Below are 24527 nucleotides of genomic sequence, written 5' to 3' on the forward strand. Positions count from 1 at the left end.
CTGCAGAGCCAGGAAGACCATCTCCAGACCCCATGAAACGGTCCAGCAGGTCCCATTCCCCCATCTGGAAGCCTTGGCTTTGACTGGGTCCCAAAAACGCCTGGGATCCCTGGGTGAACCGTGACCTGGCACGGAGGAAGCGTCCAATGGCTACTGGAATACGAACCGGCTCGATGTCCCTTGCTCCGAGTAGACGCTTGCCTCAGGACGGCTCTGTCAGTGCCAGACCCAAATGTGAACACAGGAGGGACGGACAGCAGACGTGGCTGCCCCGGGACCAGCGCGGGGTGGGAGGTGGGGAGCCGCGGCAGCATCCGCAGGAGCCGGGCCAGCCATGGCAGGGTCTGCAGACGGCCGTGGCACAGAGCTCACAGCAGACACGGACCCAGGCAGCGCATCCAAACCCGGCGCGCAGGAGGGGCGGGCCGGGGCGGGCAGAGGCTCGCCGTCAGCCGCGCCCGGCGCTGCAGGGAAAACCGGAGAAGGCGGGCCCGGGAGCGGCCCAGCGCCGCCCGTGAGGAGGCGGAGAGGAGCGGCCAGCCCCCGCGGGTCCAGCGGCGGGCCCACAGGCGCCCCGGCGGACTGCGCAGGCGCAGTGGGGTCCCGCGGGGCCGGCGGCGCGCAGCGGGCCGGGCTCCCTCAGCCGTCCCCGCCCGCGGCGGCCCACTGCGGAACATGCGGTCCGGACCCAGCGTCGGCCTGGGAACAGGGGCGATCCCCCTCCCTTGCACTGGGGATCGGTCCACGTTATTAAGAGTAACCAACGCAGAAACCCCACAGTTCGGACAATTCGTAGAAACCAACTCCTGCGGTCCCGGCACCGGTGCCGGCGGAGATCGAGCCGCCAGCTGTCCGTCCCCCTCTAGCGGGACAGGCATGGAGAAGGCATCGTTCCCTCCTTCCCGCCGTTCCCCGGGCGCAGAGCAGAGCGGCCCGGCTGAGCGGGGAGAAGGCGCTCCCGAGAATCCCGGTCCCGTTCCCGCCGGCCGCCCGCCCCTGCGGCACGGGAGAATTGTCCCTCCGCGGGTCAGACCCAAAAGAGACGGACCAGCCGAGCGCATGGCACTGCGCAGGGTGCGAGAGGGAACCCCAAAAGCACAGCCCTGTCCAAAATCCGCTCATCCCCGGCGATTCAAAATCCGCCAGAGCACCGTCAGATCAGGCTCCTTCAGAGCCACACTCCGAGATCTCTTCCTCGGTAAAAATGGAAGTTAAGAGTTTTCTCCAGAGCTCTGAAGCAACGTAATAACTTTTTTTCCAAGCAGTCTTGCCGCCACCACGTCTCCAGAAAACAAAGATCCGAACGAGGCATCGCCTACGGACTGCCAGCGGTCTTTCGACATCGCTTGTTCCGCAGCAGGAACAAAACCAGGCCCCTTTCCCCAAAGACAGAGAGCCTAAAAAGCGGCAATAGGAATGTTCACTCTGCGGCGCCGAAAAGCGTCCGCTCAAAGATCCAGGACTAGAGAGCCTTCGGGAGCTAGCATAGCTGACACCACGCTTGAAGCTCGCTGAGAAAAATGTACTGGCCACCAAAATTCGCCTCCTTGGCGAAGGAGAGCGAGCAGGCAAGTCCCGCGCACCGGAACGGAAAAAAACAAACCAACACAAACAAAACCCACCACTTTTCTAAAACACGGGGTGAGGAGGGTTGGGGAAAGAAAGGCGCGATACCTCCTTGCGGTGCTGCAATTCCAGGCGGCCGTCACCAGATGTCGCAACAGGACACGAAATAAAGGTGCTTGACCCCAGTCAAAAGGCAGTTGAACTCAAAAGGATTTATTTACCATTAATTCAGCCATTTTATAACATCCTACGCGAAAGAGGCACGGTATTGGTGCTAAGGAGTGACACCTCTCTCACTGGATAAGTAAAAGAAATAGCAGACAAGACGTGTTGTTATGGGAAAGGAATATTGTTTCCACGAGGTTGTTTTGGGATAAAGAAAACTCTGGAAAAGTTTCCCTTGGGAAGAGCTAGCGATTCTCAGGCTCGGAAAATATCGGGTCCATACTTTCCCTTTCGGGAAAGGGAACGAAATCTCGGGATTTCAATGAAGGTTAATTGGGCGAGCTCCGGGCCCTCTTCCTCCACTTCTTGTCATTCTGTTTTTCTTTTTCTGTTTTCACTTGCTTTCGAAATTTTTCCTTTTTTTTTTTTCTTTCTTTTTAGATTTCATTCCTGTAGTTTCTTCTCCTCTCTTAATTTACATTTCTTCCCTGATTTTAGGATTGGAATTGGGGTCATTTTGGCAATCCATGATCCTTTTCACTGCCCCTCAATTCATCTCAGTCCACTTGCTTGCAGTTGCTGCACTTGCAGATTTTCTCAGTTTTTTGCAATTTCACTGTTTCCCATCATATCTCCTTTCCAGACCATCTGTTTGACTTGGTCCTCTGACTTCAAGATTTCATTCTCTTTCCTGGACGGATTGAATGTGACTTCACTTTACCACTGAAGTCCAGAAAACTGCTGCTCACATATTATTAGAGCCTTCGTTTCTATAAACCAGTTGGCTCTTATTACATTATGTACGTATGTTTTCCAAAATTGGGAAATAAATCTTAACTTGTACCCCTAAGTACTGGAGTGGATTAATTGGACAGAAAATGAGGAGTGGTGTCAGGGCAGCTGGCTCAAAACAAATCTCAACCTATCTTACATAGTAAGGGCATCCATAGATGGCAGGGACAAAGGAACTCTGCAGACCTGAGATATTCTAGAAACACGTGGTTTTATTGCAAGGGTGGTGAGTAAAGAGGGCTGCTTTCAGCCACCAGCCTCGGCTGAAGGGAAGCCCCAAAGAGAGAGGGGGGGTATGAGGGAAGGGAGGTGAGAAGAATGCCAGGAGAGAGGGAGTTAGGAGAAGCAGAGGGAGAGAGTGGGCAAGAGAAGGGGCGAAGATGTAAGAGAGTTAACAGAGCACAGGCAAAAGAGCAGGGAAAAAGAGAGCAGTGAGAGGGGAAGGAGTAGAGGTAAGAGGAGAAGAGAGAATAAGAAGAGAGCAAGGTCCTTGTTACAAAACATTATATCTCCTTTTGTGTTGAATATTCTAATTTACAGTGGCGAACTGGCTCAAGATACAAAACCTACAAACCTTGCATGCAACCTATGAGAACTACTAAGTTACCATATCATCCTATATTCTAAGCTCTAAAGACTATTCTTCTTATCTACTTTTTCCCTGATGCCTTGGCAGGGTGGAGAGGGGCTGCATTCTTGGGTCCTTTTGTTTTCTGTCCTTCAGCCTATGTCCAGCTAATCACCGTCTTCCTGCCTGCCATGCCTACATCTCAAAGCTGGCCTTCATTTCTATTTCACTCACAGATTTTATATCTCCAGTATTTCTTACCAGACAATCATATCCATAAGCCCTTCCTGCCCCATCTTTCCCAACATCACATGCTTGTTTAGATGCATTTTATTGATGTCTAATAAGACAAAAATCTAGGTCAGGCAAAGGAAGCCACAAATTATATTGAGTGGTTTTTCTTCTGCAGCACTTTATTAAGTATTTTTTATTACATCTATGCATTAATCATTTACCAGTATCCCATCAAAGCAGAAAGATGTAGCAAAGAAAATTTTAGTTACAAAAAAAGACTGTTGGTTTTGGTTTTAGTTCACTGACTGATCCTTAACCAGTAAGTACAAGACTGTATCTTAAAGACAATGAAATGTAGTTCACTGTCATATAAACTAGTAATTTAGTCTGGGATGAGGAGCTCCACCTTACAGCACACAGATAGTGAATCACTGAATGCAGGCTGCATCCTCCTACAAAGTCAGTGCAGTGTTTCCATAGGTATTTCTGCAGTAGTTAGGCTGTATTTTCCAAAATGCTTATGAACTCTTGTAACACTGATCAGGAGCTAAATTTATTCTTCTTACATTCAGCTCTGTTGCAAAGGTTCTTGCCTTTTGGTAGAAGAAGAGAGACATTTCCCGATCCACGAGGAAGTTATGGTAGATCACAGCAAGTCTGGTGTAAATCTTCAGTTGAGCTTTTTTGTTGCCCAGGTCCATAGCAGCAGCAAGTGCCAAGTGGTAATAGCCAGCTGCATCAAATGGGTCCTGAAATAAGAGGTTCAAAGATAGTACAACCAGTGCCAGAGGACTGCAGAGCTCAGGTTTGTGAGTTTCTAACAAGAATAATATAGATTCTAAGCTTTTGTGGTTTACCCACTTCACTGTTCACATCCCAAACACACAAAACCGGAAAATGGCAAAATCTGATTCTGTGAAATATTACCCAGTATAAAAATTTGCTACACAAGTTATAAAAATCTCTTACCTTAAGGTCATAGAATATAATATCTCCTAAGATCGAATACACCTTGACATAATAGAGTGTTTCCTCCTCAAACTCCAGAGGAGAGGAACAGAGGGACAAGGCCTTTAAATAGAAGTGTTCAGCTAGTTCACAGTGACCCAAACGGTGATGGATGGCTGCCAGGCGATGGTAAGCTATTCTTTCATTTAGCTGATTCCCTGATGAGATAACATGTGAGTCAGGATAAAAACAAAAGGGACAAAGTACTCAAATCTGTGCTACTTTTAGAAAAATTCTGTATTGAATTTGCTGAGCTTTTGTTGAATAAGAACACCTTTGCTTAAGAGATACATGGTCAAAACCTGCCCTTCAAGAAAAATCCTATGGAATTTCTGAATTTCCTCCCATAGGATTTGACAGTATCTGGGACTTACAACTAGAAATAACTACATTCATCTCTCATGTATATATTATAATATATACACACACACTTTGTGCATACTTACAAAGAATACAAATAGGCTACTATGAAAGAAAAATAATGGGAATAAACACTCCCTTGCCCATCCCAATATATATTTTACATAAAAAATTTACAACAAAAACTTTATTTTTAGACTGATCAAAATGACTTGTCTGTTCTTATACAGAGGGTTAAGAAGGTTCTTACTCAGTTGAACAGCTCCCAAATTTGAAGAATAGTTATTTAGAAACAGGACTTAAAATTTTTGGTTTTTCCATCTTATGTTGGTTCCTCAGAGCAATGGGCTAATCTGAAAGTATGTGTCACTCAAAAGCCCCTTAGGACTATATTATTCATGAGAATTCTATCTTAGCTCTTAGAAGCACACTTGGTTTGGACATAAAATTTCAGGTTTGATTCTACCAAATCTTTGGTGCTCTACCAAAGGTTTTCCATTTGATCCTAAGTTAGAAGAAGAAGCAATAAATTGCTTGTTCTTAAATGGAAGCAAAAAAAAAGCAATTATAGTAGTGTTATGAAATCCTGGCAAGAAATGATTGAATGCAAGGGAAGAAAACTTAAAATTTAGAGTTCTGTTGTATTTTTAGACTTATCACTCATATATAATGGAAATTATTCTTACCTAAATTTACACTGAGGATGAGAGCTACTCTTGCATATTCCAGACTCTCCTCATAAGCCTTCAGATTCATCAGCAGTTCCACCAACTTATTGCACAATCTGAGTTCAGTGGTTTTGTTGCCAGTCTGAACAGCAAGTGGGAGAGCCCTGTCCTGAAACACACAACATCAGCTTAGGTATGGCTGGACCCCAGGATGTTCAGTGATAGGCTTTCACTTGTATCAAATGAGGTAATTTCTGGTTTCATTTTGCTCTTTGCTTAGAGCAGTTTTTGTCACCAGAAGTGGATTTGAAACAGGTGATATATACTAACACCATGACAAGTATGCAGCTGCAATAGGTTATAAGCAGTTTGCTGAGAGGTTCAGCCTTAGTTCAGCATTTGTAGAATACCTGCTATGGGGGGAGGTACATAACTATCAATGCAGCAGAAAAACTGCACAAACCCTGTAGAAAGTCACTGCTTTCTCCTTTTCCCAAGTACCATTGAAAAATATGTCTCCAGCAGCTTCAAACAATTCCATTCCTAAATTTGGATCTCCTGTGCAAAGAGCAGCATCCTGAGCAACCTGAAAAGAAAACAAGAAATTGGAAAGGAAAGAAAAATTAATTCTTGCTTAACCATGGAGTAAAACATCATAAGCATTAGCAATTTTAAAAAGACTTTTTTATTATCTCTCCTATTATAATGATGAGAAAGGCTCTATTTGCTATGAACATGCTTTTTTTTTGGTACCCTGTCTTTGAAGAAGCCAGTGGCAGATGCTGAAGAAGAAACAAAAACCTAGTTTCCGTTTCCTGGCAATAGTATCCTGCTATCTTTGTCAGCACATGGTATTCTAAAAACAACAGTGTATGCAATAGCTGCCACATAGTAAATTTGAATTAGATCAAACACATCACAGAAATAAATTCAATTTGTAAGTTAAATTCTGCAGCTAGCAGTATCTAAGGCCTGTGAACTAATTTCTGTAAAAAAAAAAAGCAGGTCTACTATTCTATTCTCATGGACAAATACCTGTCTTGTTAGCAAAAAAGATCTAATGATAGACAGCATGCAAAGCAAGAATACCAGGCTCCTCAGTTATTGATAGAGAAAATATTATTGAAAATGTGCCTTTTACATAAGGCAAGGTTGGGAATCTTTGCTGTGAATCTTCAAAGCCCTGACTTTGTCCCCTTTAGTTTTTGATTTGCATTCATTTATACAAGTCCTCCTTTCTACTTGAGCACAGAGGTGTGCAAGACACATGCCTCTGCTCTCACAGGTGAAAAGACAACAGCAGCTCCAGCTGGGTCCGTGTCATACTAGGCACAGCCACAGAAGGAAAAGTTCAAATGCTTCCTAAAGAAGCTGCTCTGTTTCCCTGGGAATCTGGCCCACAGGCCAGCATGCTAAGGGGATTTTTCACTGTCACTCACCAGCATGTAGCATGCAGGTGTCATATAATTGCTCTGGTGCTGTAGAGCTGGTAAGTGATGTTGAAAAAACACACGGAATTAACAGGAACTAAGAAAGGTGACTATCCAAAATCATTCCAGAATCAAGCAACACATTTAAATGGATCACCAGTGGAAAATGCTGAGACTTCCCCTTCATGTGCTGAGCATTACATGAATGATGTCACTGAATGATCAGAACATCAACTGGTAAAATGTATGGAGTTTTATACATAACTACTTACCCTTACCATGCCAGCTGAACAACACTGATACCATGTGCATGCCTGTAAAAGTGTTGACAACATACCTGAATATAAAGATCCACAAGCTCATTCTGCCTCAGAACATAGTATATCTTTCCTGCCCGGAGCCAAGCATATGCCTCCTTCTCTTTTTTCTGGAGATCTATAAATATTCCAAGGCTTCTTTTGGTATATTCCAGAGCTGACCTGTAGGCCCTGAACCAGGGAAAAGCACTACTCACAGAAGGGTTTTTCAGAATTGCAAATGGTTTTCTTCATAACAAGAAATGTTACTATAAAAGACATTCTGTTTCCCCTATTTAGGGCACAATTATAATTTTTCAGCTATCTTATGCTAGTAACTAAAGAGCCTTTTTTTCCCCTCTTTTTTTTGTTCCATCTATGCTTCCTGTTCGATTTTTACCTATTATATTGTTACATATTATATAAATATGTTATATATATAAAATTATATATTATTATATTATGTTAGTCATAAATTTTTTCCTGTTATATTTTCTGTTCTTTCAAGATGGTTTATATGTGTCCCTCCTCTACCTCAAACTTGTGAGAAGTAGAAAAGTCTCTCATCTTGAACTCCTCTATCATTTATAGATTTTTCCTAAAAACATCAAAGAAATCACGTCTTTTTTTCTTAATCATCTATACACCTGACTTAAGTGCAATTCAGACTAACCACAAAATAGTTGAAAAAACAGGAGACAGGGACGAGAGTGGTAGGGCAGAGGAGAATGGGATAGGTCATGATCAGTTCCAGCAGCACTTAAATTGCCGCATTTATTGATGTTATGGTGCTTTATACCAGACATAGAAACCCCAGATGTCTTAAATCTTTCTCCATCTTGTGCTAGGCTCCCATCACCTTGACCCAATGCATTTTCTTCTGAGCACAAGACACAAACATATTAAAATGTAACATGGCCTGCACAGTTATGGTGTTGGAAGAGCTGAGTTTCCTTTTTAGTTGGGACAGATAACAAACAATCCTGGGATATTGCGGTCTAACACCATATTGAGTTTGTGCTATTATCTGGTAGCATGCTAAGGTTATACAGTCAACATCTGGAAGCCAGGCTACTGGGATATACAGATTCCATGTACTACAAGCACAGAAAGCAGCAGCTTCTCCAGGCAGCTTGAAATCTTAACCAACTCCTTTGTCTTCAGTCTCTCCTAAGGATGCTCACCAACTATATCATTTACAAGCCCTAACAAAGCAAAATAAATTGGGCAACCTACTAAGAACATTAGATGCTCAGACTACAGCTACTTAAAGCTAAAATAGGCATCTGTTCTCTTTCCATGACTGAGAATATCTTTTCCATCCTTACTAAGGCAAGTTTGAAAATATCTGAATCTAAAGTAACTCCTTGAAATACAGAAAGAAAAAAAACAGACAAAGCAGCCTTAAAAACACTTCAAAAATTCTTAAAGAAAACTGTTTCCTCAGCACTTGCTACTATAATTTAACTTGTGCAATTTGTTATTTCAGTTAGATCAGAGAAAAAAATTGGTATTTGGAAAAGAAGAGCAATATAGAAATTGCAGAAGAGCAAAACTATGCAGGTTTGCCCATTGGTTTCGTACTTTGTAAATTTGGATAGAAGCCTTTCCTCAAAGAGAAACACTTACATAGAGGCAATTTAATGCCTGACCTGTTTGGAATATGTCCTTTAGTGTCTTAAAAAAAAAAAGTCTTGCAAAAATAATACAAAACAAATCACCTGATATAGCAGTCATCAAGAGCTGCATAACATATAATAGGTTTAAAATGTTTTTACTCAGATTTTAAAAATAAATTGGTTTTTGAAGTGGTGCTAATCCCTACAGAACATCTTGTCTCCCTTAAGAGATTATAGTTACTCAAAAAGAAACAAGAAAATTCTCCATTAGCGCTGGACTTTTCAATTCTGATAAAGCATATTACCAAAGCAGAGAGAAAAAAAAATGAGTCATATTCAGCTTTTGCAAATTGAGATCCTCTGCAGGATGGAAAAACTAAAATCAGAATGAAAGAAAAGTCATTCAGCATGTCTTACCTTTCTGTTCCTAAAGACAAATAGAGCTGACTAATAGTTTCCAAAATTTGTCCCTCCAGAACTTTGTTGGACATTTTTCTGGCCAAAGATAGTTGATATTCATTGTAGATGACACACTGAGTCTCACTGGGAGCAACTGTACTGTAGAACTGACACAGCATTTTAATTGCTTGTAGTTGACCTAAGAGAATAGATTGGAAATACAAATATGAATCTACTTTAAAATGAAAGTTAATTAATTTTAAAATTATTCATTTTCACTGTTTCACAAATTATAGCACAGACAATGAAAACTATAGAAATCATAACAAGGATATCCCACTGCCATTTCATTCATCCCCAAAGTTAGCAAAGGCCAGGGGTTACTTCAAACTTCATTTCCAAAATAAAATAGTGACAATGTCACCTTACCTGCATAAGCTACCTCAAGCATGGTGGGAAGAATATCAAAGCAAGATATGCATCTTCTTAATACTGATCTAACATATCTCTATGAATAACATTCCCTAATGGAATACATTTTGTAACTTATAAAGTATATACTTACTCTCCAGATGACTTGTCTCCATTGCAACTAAAAAAGCCCATTCATAGTAAAACCTTCCTTTCTCTCTTTCAGTTCCACCAACATAATAGCAACCCAGCTGAAGGAGGACTTGGATAAAGTCTTGACCACAGTCCATAACTGGAAGCTTAGAGAATAGCTTAACTGCCCTGATAAAATAATGTTCTGCCAGCTTGCTGGCTGCTGCATGCAGGCAGAGTGCCCCAAAATTAGCCAGGGCTATGGCTTGGTTATGGCTCATCTCAGTCTCTTCTGAAAGACGCAGTGCTTTGTAGTAGCTCTCAGCCGCTTCTTTTGTGTTGTTTGTCCTTTTCAAAGCAATGGCAAGCATGTTATAAGCCATGCCAAGCTGCTGAGGACTGCTCCATGTGGAGCCTACAACAGCATTTAAAATTGCTAAGGCCACATCATACTGCTTGTGAAGAATGTATAGCCAGGCAAGTGAAACCAAATAGTTGATAGTTTCCTCTGGCTTAATAGAAGTCGAGTCCAGTGCTTTCATCATGTAAGCAATGGCTTTTCCGTACTGTTTGTGGTGGCTGTACAGCTTTGCTAAGCTGAGATAAATAGTGCTGCACAGTCCTTCCTCCTCAGCAGTAAACACAGCAGAAAGGGCCTGTAAGAGGTAAGGTGCAATTTGGGATGGGAATGTTTGTCTGAGTCTTCTCAGGCCATATAGTTTGGGAGAATTTTTGATGACTAAATCAATCCTTTTCAGGGAATCCATTAAGGTGCTGGAGCTCTGGGGAGAGGTAACCTTAATGCAACTTAATACAATGTGTGGCAAACACTTTTCATGGTAGGACTCTGCCAGTTTGAAGTAACAGTTGTTGGATAAACTATTTTGTAAACCCAGGTCATTGAGCAACAGCTGAAACCTTTCCAAGAATGGCAGTGCCTCTTGGTGTTGTTTGCGTGCACTGTAATGTTTTGCCAGCAGAAAGCATGCCCTTGCCTCTGCGTGTTTGTTCTGGCTCAAAATTGTCCTCTTCAGAGCATACTTCAGTATGTCTGATTCCAGGTCAGCACTGCAAATGTAGTTAGGAATTCCCATGAGAAGAGATGCAGCCTTGTCAAAAATATGAGTACACTTTTCTCTGTTCTTCTGGGTCAAGTAGATGACTGTTAGATTGGTATAAAGAGCAATCACAAAGTACAAATCAGTAAACCCTCCAGCTACTGCTCTCAATGCTTCCTCAAAATATACCCGAGCTTGGGAAAATTTCAGCTTTTTGACACTGAGCCTGCCTAAGAGAAAGCACAGTCTTGCTAGTGCCCAGGACAGACTTGCTTTCTTTGCTGCTTCCCTTGCTAATCTTAAAAAACTAACCAGTTCTTCTTCTTCTGAAAATCCATAAAACATGCTATTGGTAAATGAATAAGAGAAATCATACAGGCTTTTGAAGTTGCTCTCATATTCTTTCCTATTTAAGAAGAGTAACAATGGCTCAAAAATGTCAGATGCTTGAATATCTTCTTGACAAACGTGGAAACAAGGCCCTTCAGGTTGAGGAAATATTTCAGTCTTCAAAGAGCCAGCAGATTCCTTCCCTTCAGTAGTTGGCTCTTCAGCTTGAGTGGCCTCCAAATTCTTGAAGCAATTCTTCAGCAGTTCTTCTATCTTTCCATTCTTGGTAGTGGATCCTGGGCTAGAAGGTGAGCGTGGAATTTCTGAAATTTAAAAATAAATTAGAAACCACAACTTCCTGTATGCATGCACACAAAGATCTTCGGTAGACCAACTGGAACATTTGTCAGTGAAGATGCTGTTATGAAAACATTATATAAACATACTGTGATTTCTTAACAGTATGTCTAGAAGACAAACCGAAGGTGTAAAAAGATTGTAAGGAGCATGAAGAACTGTGGGAGACTGGAGGAGTGGGAATAAACAGAATTTGCAACATGTAAGCAGGTTAGTGATCAGTACACTGGTCTAGCCAGGCCCTGAGCCTGATCCAATACTAATCCAACTGAAGTCCAGCATTAATTCAAGCTGCCTTTTGTCTGTGTATACTCAAAAAGTACAATCAGTGTATATTCTCTGTTCTCTCCACGTGTATGTGAACAAGAGACCTGCCAAATAAATACAGTTCAGACTAGCTGGTAAGCAGAAGGAAATCTAGGAAGATCCAAGGTCTGAAGTGGGGGCTGGATAAAGGGCCCAGGGTCAGGGCATGGATGTTGGTTGGACTTAAGGTATGAGGGAAATGGGAATTCAACCATTCAAGTAGAGTAAGGGTATGCCTATGTCTTGACCTGCTAAGGCAGGTCAGCCAGGGCAGGGAGAAGGACTGTGCTATTTGAGCTGGTGAAGCCTCACATGGATTTTTGGGGTGCCTGCGAAAGTGTTCTCCTGTCCTCTCCTGCCAGACCTGCATATTGTGTAATAGCATTTCTTCTATCAATCAAATATCAGCCCTGATTCTCTGTTGACAGAGATTATCTTTCACAAAATTACCAATTTGTGGCAACTGATGTGGCCATTGATCCAAATTCTTATAGTGACAATATCATTGGATACCTTTCAGATAAAATAAAGACAGATACACCATCAATTCTTAGTCCTCCCACTGTTTTCCAGCCCAGTTAATAGGGCAGGGATTAGGGATGGAGTATACAGTCATAGTCAGTTCTTAAGTCTACAGCTGCAGATCAACAGGAGTTGTTGAAGTCACAGATTTAGAGCTCATCTCTCTTAGAGTCTCATTTCTGAAACTGCAGCAGAATCATAAATACAAAAATTGTTGTTTAGGAAAATGTAGTACAATATGAGTAATGATAGTGACAGCTTAGCAACAAAATGCCAAAGGGAAATAATTTTGCATCCTCAACAAAATATCTCCTTTGGGAAATCTATTTTGAGACAAAGTTTTCTAGTAGACAGAAAAATCTGCTGGAATTCAAACTCAGCAGTTGCCAGGAGCCCCATAAGCAGTATTTTGCCGTGATAAACAATGTGGAGGGGCTGAGAGGTGGTGTATGTGTGTCACATCAGTGAAAGGAAGTCATACAATTTTGCAGCTGGATAGCAAGTCCCAAGAATGACATTTGATATCAGTGGAAATGCACAATGTCTTACAGAAAACCTAGTAAGAAGGGGTTAAAGCAAACTCTCAGAAAGCAAACAGTGAGAGAAGAAAATTATCATGTGAAGAGACATTAGAAGGAGAATAGCTGGCAAAGACACAAAAAATATCAGAAGTCTCGTTAAATTTTATGCAAAAGTTGGATGTGTAGGAAGTATTACCACATTCATGAGTTTTCTGAAATTCAGGTTCTTCCAATTCATCTGTAAGAAAGACAAAAATCATGATAGCTATAGTACCTTGGTTATTTTTCAGTTTTAAATATCCTAAAATAAGGCTATATTTAGTTGATAATTCTTTATGTCAGAAGAATTTGATACATCCTGGAAATTTTAGAAGAAAATAAATATTCTAAGTTTGACCCAAAGCTAGCAGGGACTTACCCTCCTGCTGCCACAATTCACTGCTTCTGCATGGCTATCATCAAGCAGCTCAGTAAGGTGAGGAGCACCTCACAGTCAGAATTAAAGCCAACCTGTCCTGCTGGAGGGAGGCATGTCTGCTGCATTACAATACAAGTTGGCAGCAAAGGTATGACCGTTCTCCACAACCCACTCGTAAAATGAGAGAGCAAGGAGCCCTTAATATTTTTAGTATCACTCCCAGGGTAATGGGGAGAGAGGTGGGAAGGAAAGTTTTTTGGGGTGGTTTGTGTACATAAGTGTCAGGCTTTTGTAGCCATTCCAATAGCAGGTGGGTGAAGACAATCTCTCTTATTTTAAAAGATTTATTTTAATTCTGTAGATATTATAACTATAGATCTAGCTTTACATCTAGACCATTTTAAGAATTACTGTTTTGTATAGCAGATATTTCTCAAGGCATTTCAGTTGTCATCCTGTATTTCATTAATATTTTCACTGTCTTTCATACATTTGATGCAATAGAAGTGGTTCTGAGGGTATGAAGGATATATACAAAATACACAGAGGCTCACAGACCTATTTAAGCTCTATTTAAGCTGGTGGAAAAACTTTACTAGCCTTTGAGAATGACCTCTCACTGACTGTTTACTTCTGGATCTCCTTTTTATAAATGCTTTCCTGACATTCGTGGATGAAAGCCACAGATGTTTACAGCAGCTGTAACTTAATGCTCTAAATATCTAATCGGGGAAGTGCTCATAAGTAAATACTTCTCAGTAGATTGATGTAGATGGAGGAATTGAAAATCCATTTAGTCAGATCACACAACAAAGTATCAAGTGAATATTGAAAATGCCTGCTGTGGATAAATTGAGTTCTGAGAATCAATTGAGCTGTTTAAGAGAAGAGTGGTAAAGATGGTACTATGAGCTGGGGAAGATGCAAAAGAAGGTGATAGTTAGATTAGGTAGGAGATGCAGTGAAAAATGCACAGCAGCAAAAGTAGTAATAGGTCCATTAAACCCATTACATGCTTTAGTACCTTAGTGGTTTGAGGTTTTGTTCCCAGGCTTCTCATCAGAGCACAGGAGGTGAGATGTGAAGGCATTTTGCACATTTTGCCACAGCAGGTGTGACATGTCCTAGTTATTGTTCACACACACTCTCTGATTTGCAGAATTAAACCAACCTGCCTGACTCCAACCTATACAGTGGCTCCTTTCAACCTGGAGCCTACAGGCCTGTCTCTCAGGGTGCCAGTAATGGAGCTAAAACTTCCTTAGATATTGGACAAGCATATGCATCACCAACAGCCTGTGGTGAATTAGAAATCACTGCCTCTCTTCAGTTCAGCAGGACTATTGCATCACCCTGCCTTCCAGTAAGCCTATAAAGGTGAAACCCCAGTTACCCCAACTGCTTATGCACAGCACAGAGAAATAACAGCTGTAGCAGAGATTATGTTTCTATGACTAGATTTTGCTACTTTTCTATACCTTTGAAAATTAAATCAAGCATGAAGAGGTGTGTGTTTGCATTAGCTGTCAATAATTATTATGCTGTGCTACCTTTCCCGAGACAAAAAGTCAGCAGTGTTTGGGTAAGCATAGTGCTTTTTATAATGCAGCCATATGAATTATAATTTATAATTCAGTCATGTAAAAGCTTGGAGATCTGTGCAGCTCAATACAAGAGTGTTTAAAAGCCTGCTGTTTAAATCCACTCAGGAAAAAGAAAAAAATACAAAAGACTTACAAACCCTCTGCTGGGAAAAGTCTTGACAGTAAAGAAAAAAATAAAAAAAGATAATATAAAGGATTTTTACATGCCATATCAAAGATCCAATTGAATGCCAAGATATTTCAAAAAATGTGTAAATGCTGGGATATTGAAAGAATAATTTTATCACAGGACTATATGAACTACACACGTATCTTGTGCAGTATGAAGGAGTAAAACTCATACTTACCTATTCTGTACAAAGAGCAAACATCTGTGATGGAGGTTTGTTTCAACAAATGTACTACTTCCTCCAGATTTTTTTCTTTTGAAAAAAAAGATAGCTCTTCTGCTTCAAGAAAATCCAGATCTTGTGCTCTAGCAAGGAAAGGAGTACATTTAAAGGGACCTGAAAGCAGATTTGGCTTAAGGATCTCAACTACATCAGTTAAACATGAACTTGTTAGAGAAACAAATGCAATCTTTACATTATAGGTTGTGCTGTGTTCAAAATTAGTTTGAGTCAATTTAAAAAATATGCATATAAATTGATAGTAACTATGCTTACAGCAAACAGTTTCTGCCATATCAGAATAAGCTTTATGTCAGTCTCATTGTAGCATGTTAAGAGAGTATTTATTAGAAGCATGAGTCTTGAAGGACTTTATGGTATTGATTTTCTAATATAAGCTTTAAGTTACATATGAAATGGACCTGCAAGCAGCATTTAAGAACTCCTTGTTTCAGCATGCAAACAGTTCAGGCATATTAAAAAGAGCAGCCCATTTACGTGGTGCCAATGCATGATGAAATACACCCTTGTTAGAGGTTTCAGTCTGCATTATTAGCAACTATTTGCAAAGGTCCCATTAAAAGCAAGTTAAGGCATATAACTGAGGGTACTAGAAAAAACCCCCAGAACTTGAATGCTTTAACACAGATCTTGAGAGACCAGCAAGAGACCCTTCTGCAAGGGCAAAGCTGCTTGCATCTTGTGACCCAAGGAATAGAAACTGAACCAATATAGTAAGTCCAGCAACTTTCTTTTCCCAGGAAGAAGCTCAGCTACAGACTAATATTTTTCAACGTTTAAGCAGAGTTCATACTCCAATTCCTTTGCAGTTTTGACTGATACATGCTATGAAAATTAAAACATAAAAAAAAAAAAAAAAACCACAAAACACCGAAACCAAACCAACCAACCCCCAAAACACAAAAAAGCCAAAACATGAGAAAAACCATCCCCTCCCAAAAAAAACCCTCAACCAACCGTCCCCTCCACTCTGAATATAATGTTCAGCATTTTAAAGCTGAGACTAGGAGACTAGGTCCTTTTTGTTTATGAAATGCAAATATGTATCACTCACTTATTTCTAGATAAATCCAGTTTAACATGACCTGTCTTTACAAAACCTATTTGGCCTGTACACACATGCCTTCCAAGAAACCATTCCATGCATGCAACGAAGTAGCCAAGGATCTCAATTTGGTCCCCTTCCTGGAAACTCAGCTCTTCTGACACAATGCTTTCGTAATTGATCACAGCTAGACAGGATCCCATTGCTGTGTAACAAGGAGATAAATAATATTTGCAGATTAAGCCATTTAACAATAGAATTACACTTAATAGAATGGCAACTCAGAAGAATGTATTTAGCAAGAGACATTCTGGAACCTGTGAGTTGAAGATCTGCTGTGACAAGATTTAAATTATCAAAACTTCATTGGTTTAGTTTGATGATTAGATCTGTAAATAGCATAAAATCCTCATTTTCCCAGCTGTTGGAGAGCACAGCTTAAAATGTTCTCACAGTTCTATCAGATTTCATCATAGAGCAGCAAAAAGAAATGTTTTAAGTCCTTACTTTCCCTTTTACAAAGGGCTCTGAATTTGGGCCAGCATAAAGAACTTGAACCAATTTTGAAACAATTAAAACAATCCCTATGGGATAAATATGGGTATATACTAGTCAGTACAGTATTAAAACTGACATCATGGAAGCAAATATACCATATTTGCTCTCTAACCTCAAACCATCTGGTTAAGTTTTATTTCTCTGGCAGTATGAGATAAAGCAGCATACATGTGAAAGATCCACAATTGCATTGGTGCATTTTCTGAGGCATCCTCAACTCAATTACTCTGTACTACCTTGTGTTCTATTTAGGGGCAAAAAGGGGAAAGACTTTAGAGTTTGACTCTTTAGAGTTTAATCTTAGAGAAATTTACACTCTCACTAATTTTAGTGTAAACTAACTTTGAAAGCTGTTTCCCCACTCTAATACAATGGACAGAAAGTCTAAAAAATGGACTTTTTAGAGACTGTTCTAGCAAAAGCATAGAGTAAATTTGGGGTTATTCTAACACTGATGTTTGATTGAAATTTCTTACCAACTTCTCTGATGGATTTAGATTCATTTTTACATGAAAAATCGACAGGATTAGAATACCCTTTAAGAAACCATCTGAAAGCAAAAAAAGAAAGTGAAGTTAGTTTATAGAACACTTCACTAAGTGTTGTGACAACAGTCATCTTTAAAATACATATGAAAACTGATGCATCCCTCCCACAATTACCTTCCAATTCTAGCACTGCCCATACACTTCAGACACACATTTTGATTAATATTAGTAGTAAAAGTACTGCTACTTCAGGAAAACCAACCAAACTGAGAAAGTCATGCTATTTTTCCCTGCCCCATGTAGAGAGATCTCTAAGCAGGTATGCATATATGAATTGGATGTATATGAAATAGGTAGATAGTGTCAGGTACCTACTGATGGAAAGGCTCCAATGGCTCCAGAGAAGCATTAGACCACATAGGCATGTCACTATCCAAAGATCCACCTTCAGTAAAAGCCCCAGTCTCAAAATAAGTTGTTTCATTGTCAGTAACCATCATCTTTTGTATTGTATTATCAGGATATAAAACAAAAAAAGATCCTAAAACAAAAGCAGTTGAGCAGATGTCATTTTATGTAATTTTTTTGTGTCATATAAGCCCTAAAACTGTCTTCAGAAGCATCAGTAATATTCATTTGGAAATTGAAATTCTGAACTTGCTGATTGTCAAATATTCATACATTTCCATCTAGTGTGTTTTTCAGTCAAAACAACAACAGCAAGAACCCCCACCCAAAAAACCCCCCCCAAACTCACAAAAAACCAACAAAACAAAGCAAGCAGAGATGATGTCTTAATGAAGCACAGAGCCCTCTGCTGCAATTCTGCATATTCCTATTGCAGAAACAAATCATCCACCTATCCTGTCATCCTGTCTCTGGCAGTACCAGCAGGTGATGATGCTGTTTAGGAGAAGCACATGAGCCTGGAAGCTGTTTATAATCCTTCTCCTGCACATCTCCAGAACTTGCAATAATATTAAGCAAGTTGGTATGTACATCACTCCCTAATCCTTTTGGTATCCATTTATGCACCAGCTGCACATGAATTTTCTCAATCCCTTCATGATCTTACTGAACCTAATCCGTGTTTGCTCCTTTCTTTTCTCTTTACAATGTGTGTTTGGAGTGCGTAAATTTAAGCTTCAACTTCATTAAGTATTTGAATAGGTCTTAATGTCTGATTTGGGGGTTTTAAATAAAGATTCTTCCCTGAACCTAGCCTTAGCATGTACAGTCTTACTTACCTTCCTGCACTAGCAGGCTTCTGTACATCAAATTTAATGATTTTTCATTTATACAGACTTCAATGCCTGTATCTTCCTCCTCCTGGGAATATAGCCAGAAAGACTGGTCTAAGAATAAATTCTCCATGCAATGATTTATAAAACCTAGGAAAAAGAAAATCCAATTTTTTTTCTTTGCCTTTTTACAGTATTACACAGAAATACAAACTTTCAGGGAGTTGGAGACAACTCTGTTATTATTTAATGCACAGTGTATAAATCACAAAATTGTGGTCAACATGTTCCCAGAAATTGTGTGCAATTGAATACAAATTAACATCCTGAGCTATTGTCTAGTGAAACAACTTTACCCAGTGAGTGGTAGGTTAGAAACTTCCATATTTCTTCAAAAGTTTTAAATGTCACCACTATTAAATCTTGATCACTGTGAATTGACAGGAGTCGGGCAGAAAGCTCCTAAAAATCAAAAACAATGCTTCAATTACAATTACACCAGCTTTAAGCACAATTTCTCACTAGGTAACACTTAGGCTAAAATACTATGCATCAAGGATTAAAAAATAATCCAGGATTTAATCTGTATGAGATACCTGTTCTTTAACATACACCTACAACATACAGGGAGCCAAATTTTAATGACTCTTGACTAGCAATTGTACTGACAGTTTCAGTGAGGCTAAAATTTACAGAGGAAATAAAGACCACACTGAGTGAGACTGAAGGTTTGTCTAGTTCAGAAATGTCTATCTACAGTCATATGTATAACCATATAGTCAAATGCATATACACAGGCAAGCACGTAGTAATTCCTTCCAAGAATATCTTCTGCACAAAGTGGTTTACAGCTTGGGAAATGCCTTTGCCAGGTGTGTGGGCATTAATATTAAACAGTGGAAAGGAGCTAGTTTAGGGGTTTTTTTTAACTTGAAATTTCTCACTCTATCACTGAAAATTTCTAGGTTCTACAACCTCCTGATGTAGATTACCCTCAGAGCTCTGTACACACAAAAATGCAGCTCTTTTGATGCAACTTTGAACCTGCTACCTAGGTATTATCAGTCTTTATCCAGAAGAGATACTGAATAATTATTTCCAAGTTCACTCTTTTTAGATTAAAACAAATACACTGAGCTATTATTTTTCTTTTTTTAAAAATGCACTAAAATCTTTTTATTCTCATCTGTACTAGTTTACATTGCTAGAATAGCATTAAATTACACTTCTAACAAAGATAAGCAATAATCATTGTAAGTGATGATGATGGATATTAAGTTATTCCAGAAATGCTAAAAGGAACATATACATAATCCTTCAAATAAGTGAAAGAAAAACACATTTTGATGGATTCTAGGCAGAGAGGTGTAATATAGAGTCTGGCTGCACTCCAGGTTGTAGCTTAAAAACAGGGCTCCCCAGTGATGCTGGCTATTGCCTTTCAGGGAAATACAAAGAACTGTGTAATTTATGAGAACAAGTATCTGAATCACTATCTCAGAGAATAAATCAAACGTAAAGCTAACAGGTATGATGCTACTGTACTCTTGCTCCTGTCACATTAAAACTGAAATGCAGCTTGAAACAATTGAAGGACTGATCAAGAAATTGATTCTAACTCAAGGCATCAGGGAGGAAATTGTCCCTCAAACTTTTTCTATAATTTGAGTAAGATGGAGCTGATCCACTGATTTTATGACCTCTACAGCACAATTTTTAAATTTCTCTGAATTAATTTTGTTTAACAACCATATTTTCAATTCATGCAATCTTAACACATTAAAAGATAAAAGTCCAACCTAGGCTTCTTCAGCAGGCATATCTCATTGCTGCTTTGATTTTCTGCATGCACCTTTCTACACTAGATTACATATTAATGAGAGCCTGAAATCTATTAATAAATTGCCAACACATGCTAAATTATGTCAGCCTCAGGGGCTTCATGCACTGCTGAATATCAAAATAACATTCTAATGAAGCTTAACATTATCAATCTTGTTTCCTTCAAAGCCTTTTCCAATCTGTTTCTAATAAAGCCACAAATCTAGTCCATTTGTTTACTCTTTTCCTTTGCCTCCCAATCCCATTTTCCTTCCTCCATCTCCCTCTAAACACAATCCAGAGCAGAGAAGCAGAAGTATAGACTGTTTGCACAGCCACAAAGTCAGCAGCCTGATGGTGGGGTGGTCACAGCACATGAAAGGAAAATGGTGTGGAAACATGTGTCTGTATAAGTCAAAACCGTAACTAAGTTTTCAGCAGTTTGGTCTGCTAGTGAAGGAGGCTGGAACCCGAGGCACACAAAAAAAATACACACCAGAGGTTAAGTGGTATCACTCTGATTATTTTTTCAAGGAGGAGAAGGAGACTAACCTATATTCAAAGTAAACCTAGTTGGTTGTAGAGGACAGGCTTCCCATGTACAAAAAAATTAAAGACAGTAATAAAATTTGGCCAACAATCGTATGCTATTTATAGTTATGGCCATTGAGCCCTAGGAAGTCCAATGCTTGGGCTATTCTCCTTCAGACTTCCTCGCTGGCCTAGCAGTGAGCTTCCCAGGAAATTAGCTTTCCAAATAACTCCCAGTGTCTAGAAACTGAAGTGATGGGTCAATACAAGGGCAAATTAAAATAAATCAAAGCCCCATTATTTCCCTTGATATAAATGAATGCAGAAAATTTTTAAAATAAACTCATTCAATTACTTATTAGGGTGAGTTTATTTATTTTACATCAATTTGACATTCCGGTCTTTTTCAATAATTCAATATTTGTAAAGCCCCTAAAAGTTTTCAGGCCACAGGAAACTGGTCACTCAAATTCAAGCACCCAGCATGTAGATGGAAATAGGACTCAAATATCTTGCAGACTGTTTCAGTAGCACAGGGGGTATTATCTGAATAACTAAAACAATTTCCAAGCAATTGACTTACACTGAAGACAGTCATCACCTCCTTGCTGTCATTTTCCAGAAGACGGAGCTGTCCTCTGAGCTGTCGTTGGAGCCTGGAATCAGGACTTCCACTCTTTCTCTTTACCATTGTTAACTTCAAGGAGATATCTGGAGGAGAACACTCATTTTCAGTGCTACAAGCTTTGTGAATCAGCTTTGCAGAAACAGAAAATGCCTCAAAATTATAGAATACACATAAAGATATATTTTTTCAGCTTCAGAGACAGGCATACAGAACAGTGATCTATTGCACATTTATTTTACATTTTTATTATCCTGTAGACATAGAGGCCTAGCATGAAGCAATTTTGAGAGACAACTGATATTTATGGATGGAGAAGGGAAAAAAAGGCAGAAAAAAGCAAGTAGATTGGTCATTTGCCAATTTAGACAGCTCTGGGCATTGCAAACATGCCCAGATTTCCAAATATTCCACACACATCAAAAATCAAAGCAAACAGATACTGGCATCACCAAAAAAAAAACCAAAAAACAAAACCTGAACAACAAGAGATAGTTCAGCATGTAACAACCCTTTACAGTAATCTTAAACTCACAACTATCTTTCTCAACTAAGCTGGTTGAACAGCACCAACTAAGTTAAATGGTCCAACTAAAAGCTCACTTAGATGATTTTCTGAGCATGTCTGAAGGCAGCTAGATACCTACTTCCAAGCTCTTGGCATCTGTTTATGAGCAGCTTTTACTACAGCTAAGGGTACAGCTCCAGCCAGCTTCTCTCACATAAAGAGGATCTTTGATAAAGCTGCTTTCGTTCCGCATTAATTCGTTAATTTAGCCCAATAACAGTGAATCATAAGTTTTCAGACACCCAGATGGGCACATATAAGCCAATAATACCCAGTCAGGAAGAATTCCAATTCCAAAGTATGTAAATAGGTCACACTTCCAGCAATAGCGGACTGTTGTGCATACTAAAATATTCCACCTCCTTTGAGCTTCACATTTTGATCTGGTAAAATAGATGCTTTTCACATTCTAGTCTAATATGCTGTATCTTGATCTGTTTTTAGAGGACTCCCTATGCATGCCTCCAGGAGTTTTACCATGACTTGCACCTAAATTACTCATTACTTTAAGGTCAAGAAGGGTGGCTCAGAAATATAAACCTGTGTTACTCAATTACAAGGCCTCACCCTTTAAGCTGTGGTCATATAGTCAACTGTTAGTAGGAAGAACACAAACAAGAGTCTCTGAATGTTGTTCAGATCACTGCTAGAGCAGAACTATCAGAACTATTGGCCTTTTCATTTTACCTGAAAACATAAAACATACTTGCACAAGAGAGGACTGACTTAAAAATGTATATGTTCATTTTTCATAATCAAATTGGTTCCGAGGTAAATATGTAATGGTAGACACAATCTTTTATAGAAAGTTAATGTTAATGAAATAATTGGTATAATGAATTGAAACAACAGAAATACAGCTATTTCTTTAAAAAAAATCCCTATAATAATGCCTTATAGAGATTAAACATGGTTTAAACCCCCATTATAATCTGCTGTCTGCTTCTGTGAGCCCTGACCCATACCTCCAGTTACAAAGAGCCCAAATTCTGTATACAGCAAGACAAGCAGGTACATAAAGCACAAATGATTTGACTATTTGAAATAACCATATGCCTGGGGAAGACTCTGCCACTGATGTGATTTGTCAGGTCAAGCCAGAGAGCAGGGAACAGCTCAGTGCTGGTTTTGGTGGCACAAAAAGGGAAATGTGCCAAGACCCTCAGTTCACTGTGCCTGCCATGAGCCCTCCAGAGGTGAAGCCTACTGAACCCACTTACTGAAGAACTGCACTCAATTGACACTTCACTGAAAATACAGCTTTAAGAACAATAAAAATAGATACCCGGAAAGGCCACAAGCTTTAAAAGATAAGACATTTGAAGGATTGAAAGGCATATGTAAAATAAGTGATGAACTTTTTATTTGCTTCTCTTGTTTTTCTTTTTTGTAACCAGTACAATATAGTACATAAATTATTTCTGGGTTTTATAGCAGTTGCTCCCTCTTTTTGTGAGAAATTCTCAACAAATCTTATGTACAAGTTGCTCACTTCACAGGTGCCATGAAATACATTATAAACCTTACAGCAGTGATGATTGCAAATGTTGACATAGTTGAGTTGTCTCAAAAATAAAAAGTAAGCAATGAGAAAAGCATTATAATATAAAGATAGGATTGGGGGGAAAATGCCTTACCAGTTGGAAAATTCTCTGCCTGACTGGGAAGGGTCCTTGAACTGACATTCATGCCTTTTTCACTTGGAGAACACTCTATTATGATAAATGAAAGAAATGGTTATGTGCCTTTTCTAAGTCATATTAATCACACTTTAAAAAAACCCAACAAAATACCACATGCTGTCAATGCATTTGATGCATCAGATAATTTCTGAGAGAGAATAACTGTTTTCTCCCCTTCCTGACATGTAATTCCCAAACCTGACAAAAAGTATCTGCAGAATATTTCTTTCCTCCTGAGCTGGAGGGGAAGTTAAATCTTTATTGCATCATTTTGATATGAAATTTCAAGATGGAGAATTGGTGGAAAGACAGGTCCTCAGGAAACAGAATTTTCATTTGGGAAGGAGCAAGGGTCAGACTTAATTTTCTCTTCCCTTTCACCTACACTAAAAATGGCACTGATGCTTCAGTGGTGTAAATTGCTGTGCCTTGTACCAGTTAATACAGAGAAAAAGAACTCTTTTCTTTATCTCTTACATGTGTATTACAGACATGTGAGGGGGTGCTATAAAACAAGGGATTTGAAGTTTCAGAGAAATAGCACAAAAAAGGTATGTTTTGTATTAATAGCAATCTGCTTTTTTCCTTTAGCCCATATTTCTTCCTGTCCTTCAGGGAATGATATATTTTCATGCTGATAAAACACTGCAACCACTTCCATTTTCTCAATGCTCCCTGGGCAAATATCAGTGAAGACAAAGCTTCATATTTCCAAGAATAAAAGTAAAAGAAATAGATCTTTCATTTTTAGTAGGAAATTTCTGAGGTAATTCTTATGTATCCCAAGACATTAT

General features: G+C 39.4%; 1 protein-coding gene across 2 annotated transcripts in view; it reads right to left on the reverse strand.

Annotated features, from left to right (window-relative positions):
- Nucleotides 1-3483: 3483 nt before the first annotated feature.
- The window catches only part of LOC136360175 (SH3 domain and tetratricopeptide repeat-containing protein 1-like), a 28138-nt gene continuing 7094 nt past the window's right edge, over nt 3484-24527 (reverse strand). For both annotated transcript variants that reach the window (XM_066317210.1, XM_066317211.1), the window contains 16 exons: nt 23689-23763; nt 21442-21569; nt 18863-18968; nt 18513-18656; nt 17641-17806; nt 17254-17327; nt 16229-16424; nt 15112-15239; nt 12939-12980; nt 9671-11359; nt 9124-9304; nt 7129-7279; nt 5825-5947; nt 5380-5530; nt 4295-4491; nt 3484-4074 (listed from right to left, as the gene is read on the reverse strand). In XM_066317210.1, the coding sequence (XP_066173307.1) occupies nt 3844-4074; nt 4295-4491; nt 5380-5530; nt 5825-5947; nt 7129-7279; nt 9124-9304; nt 9671-11359; nt 12939-12980; nt 15112-15239; nt 16229-16424; nt 17254-17327; nt 17641-17806; nt 18513-18656; nt 18863-18968; nt 21442-21569; nt 23689-23763 (3782 nt within the window). In that variant the 3' untranslated portion in view covers nt 3484-3843. The remainder of the gene's footprint in view (nt 4075-4294; nt 4492-5379; nt 5531-5824; nt 5948-7128; nt 7280-9123; nt 9305-9670; nt 11360-12938; nt 12981-15111; nt 15240-16228; nt 16425-17253; nt 17328-17640; nt 17807-18512; nt 18657-18862; nt 18969-21441; nt 21570-23688; nt 23764-24527) is intronic.

The sequence above is a fragment of the Sylvia atricapilla genome, chromosome 4 (genome assembly GCF_009819655.1).
Source record: "Sylvia atricapilla isolate bSylAtr1 chromosome 4, bSylAtr1.pri, whole genome shotgun sequence".
NCBI classification, from domain to species: domain Eukaryota; kingdom Metazoa; phylum Chordata; class Aves; order Passeriformes; family Sylviidae; genus Sylvia; species Sylvia atricapilla.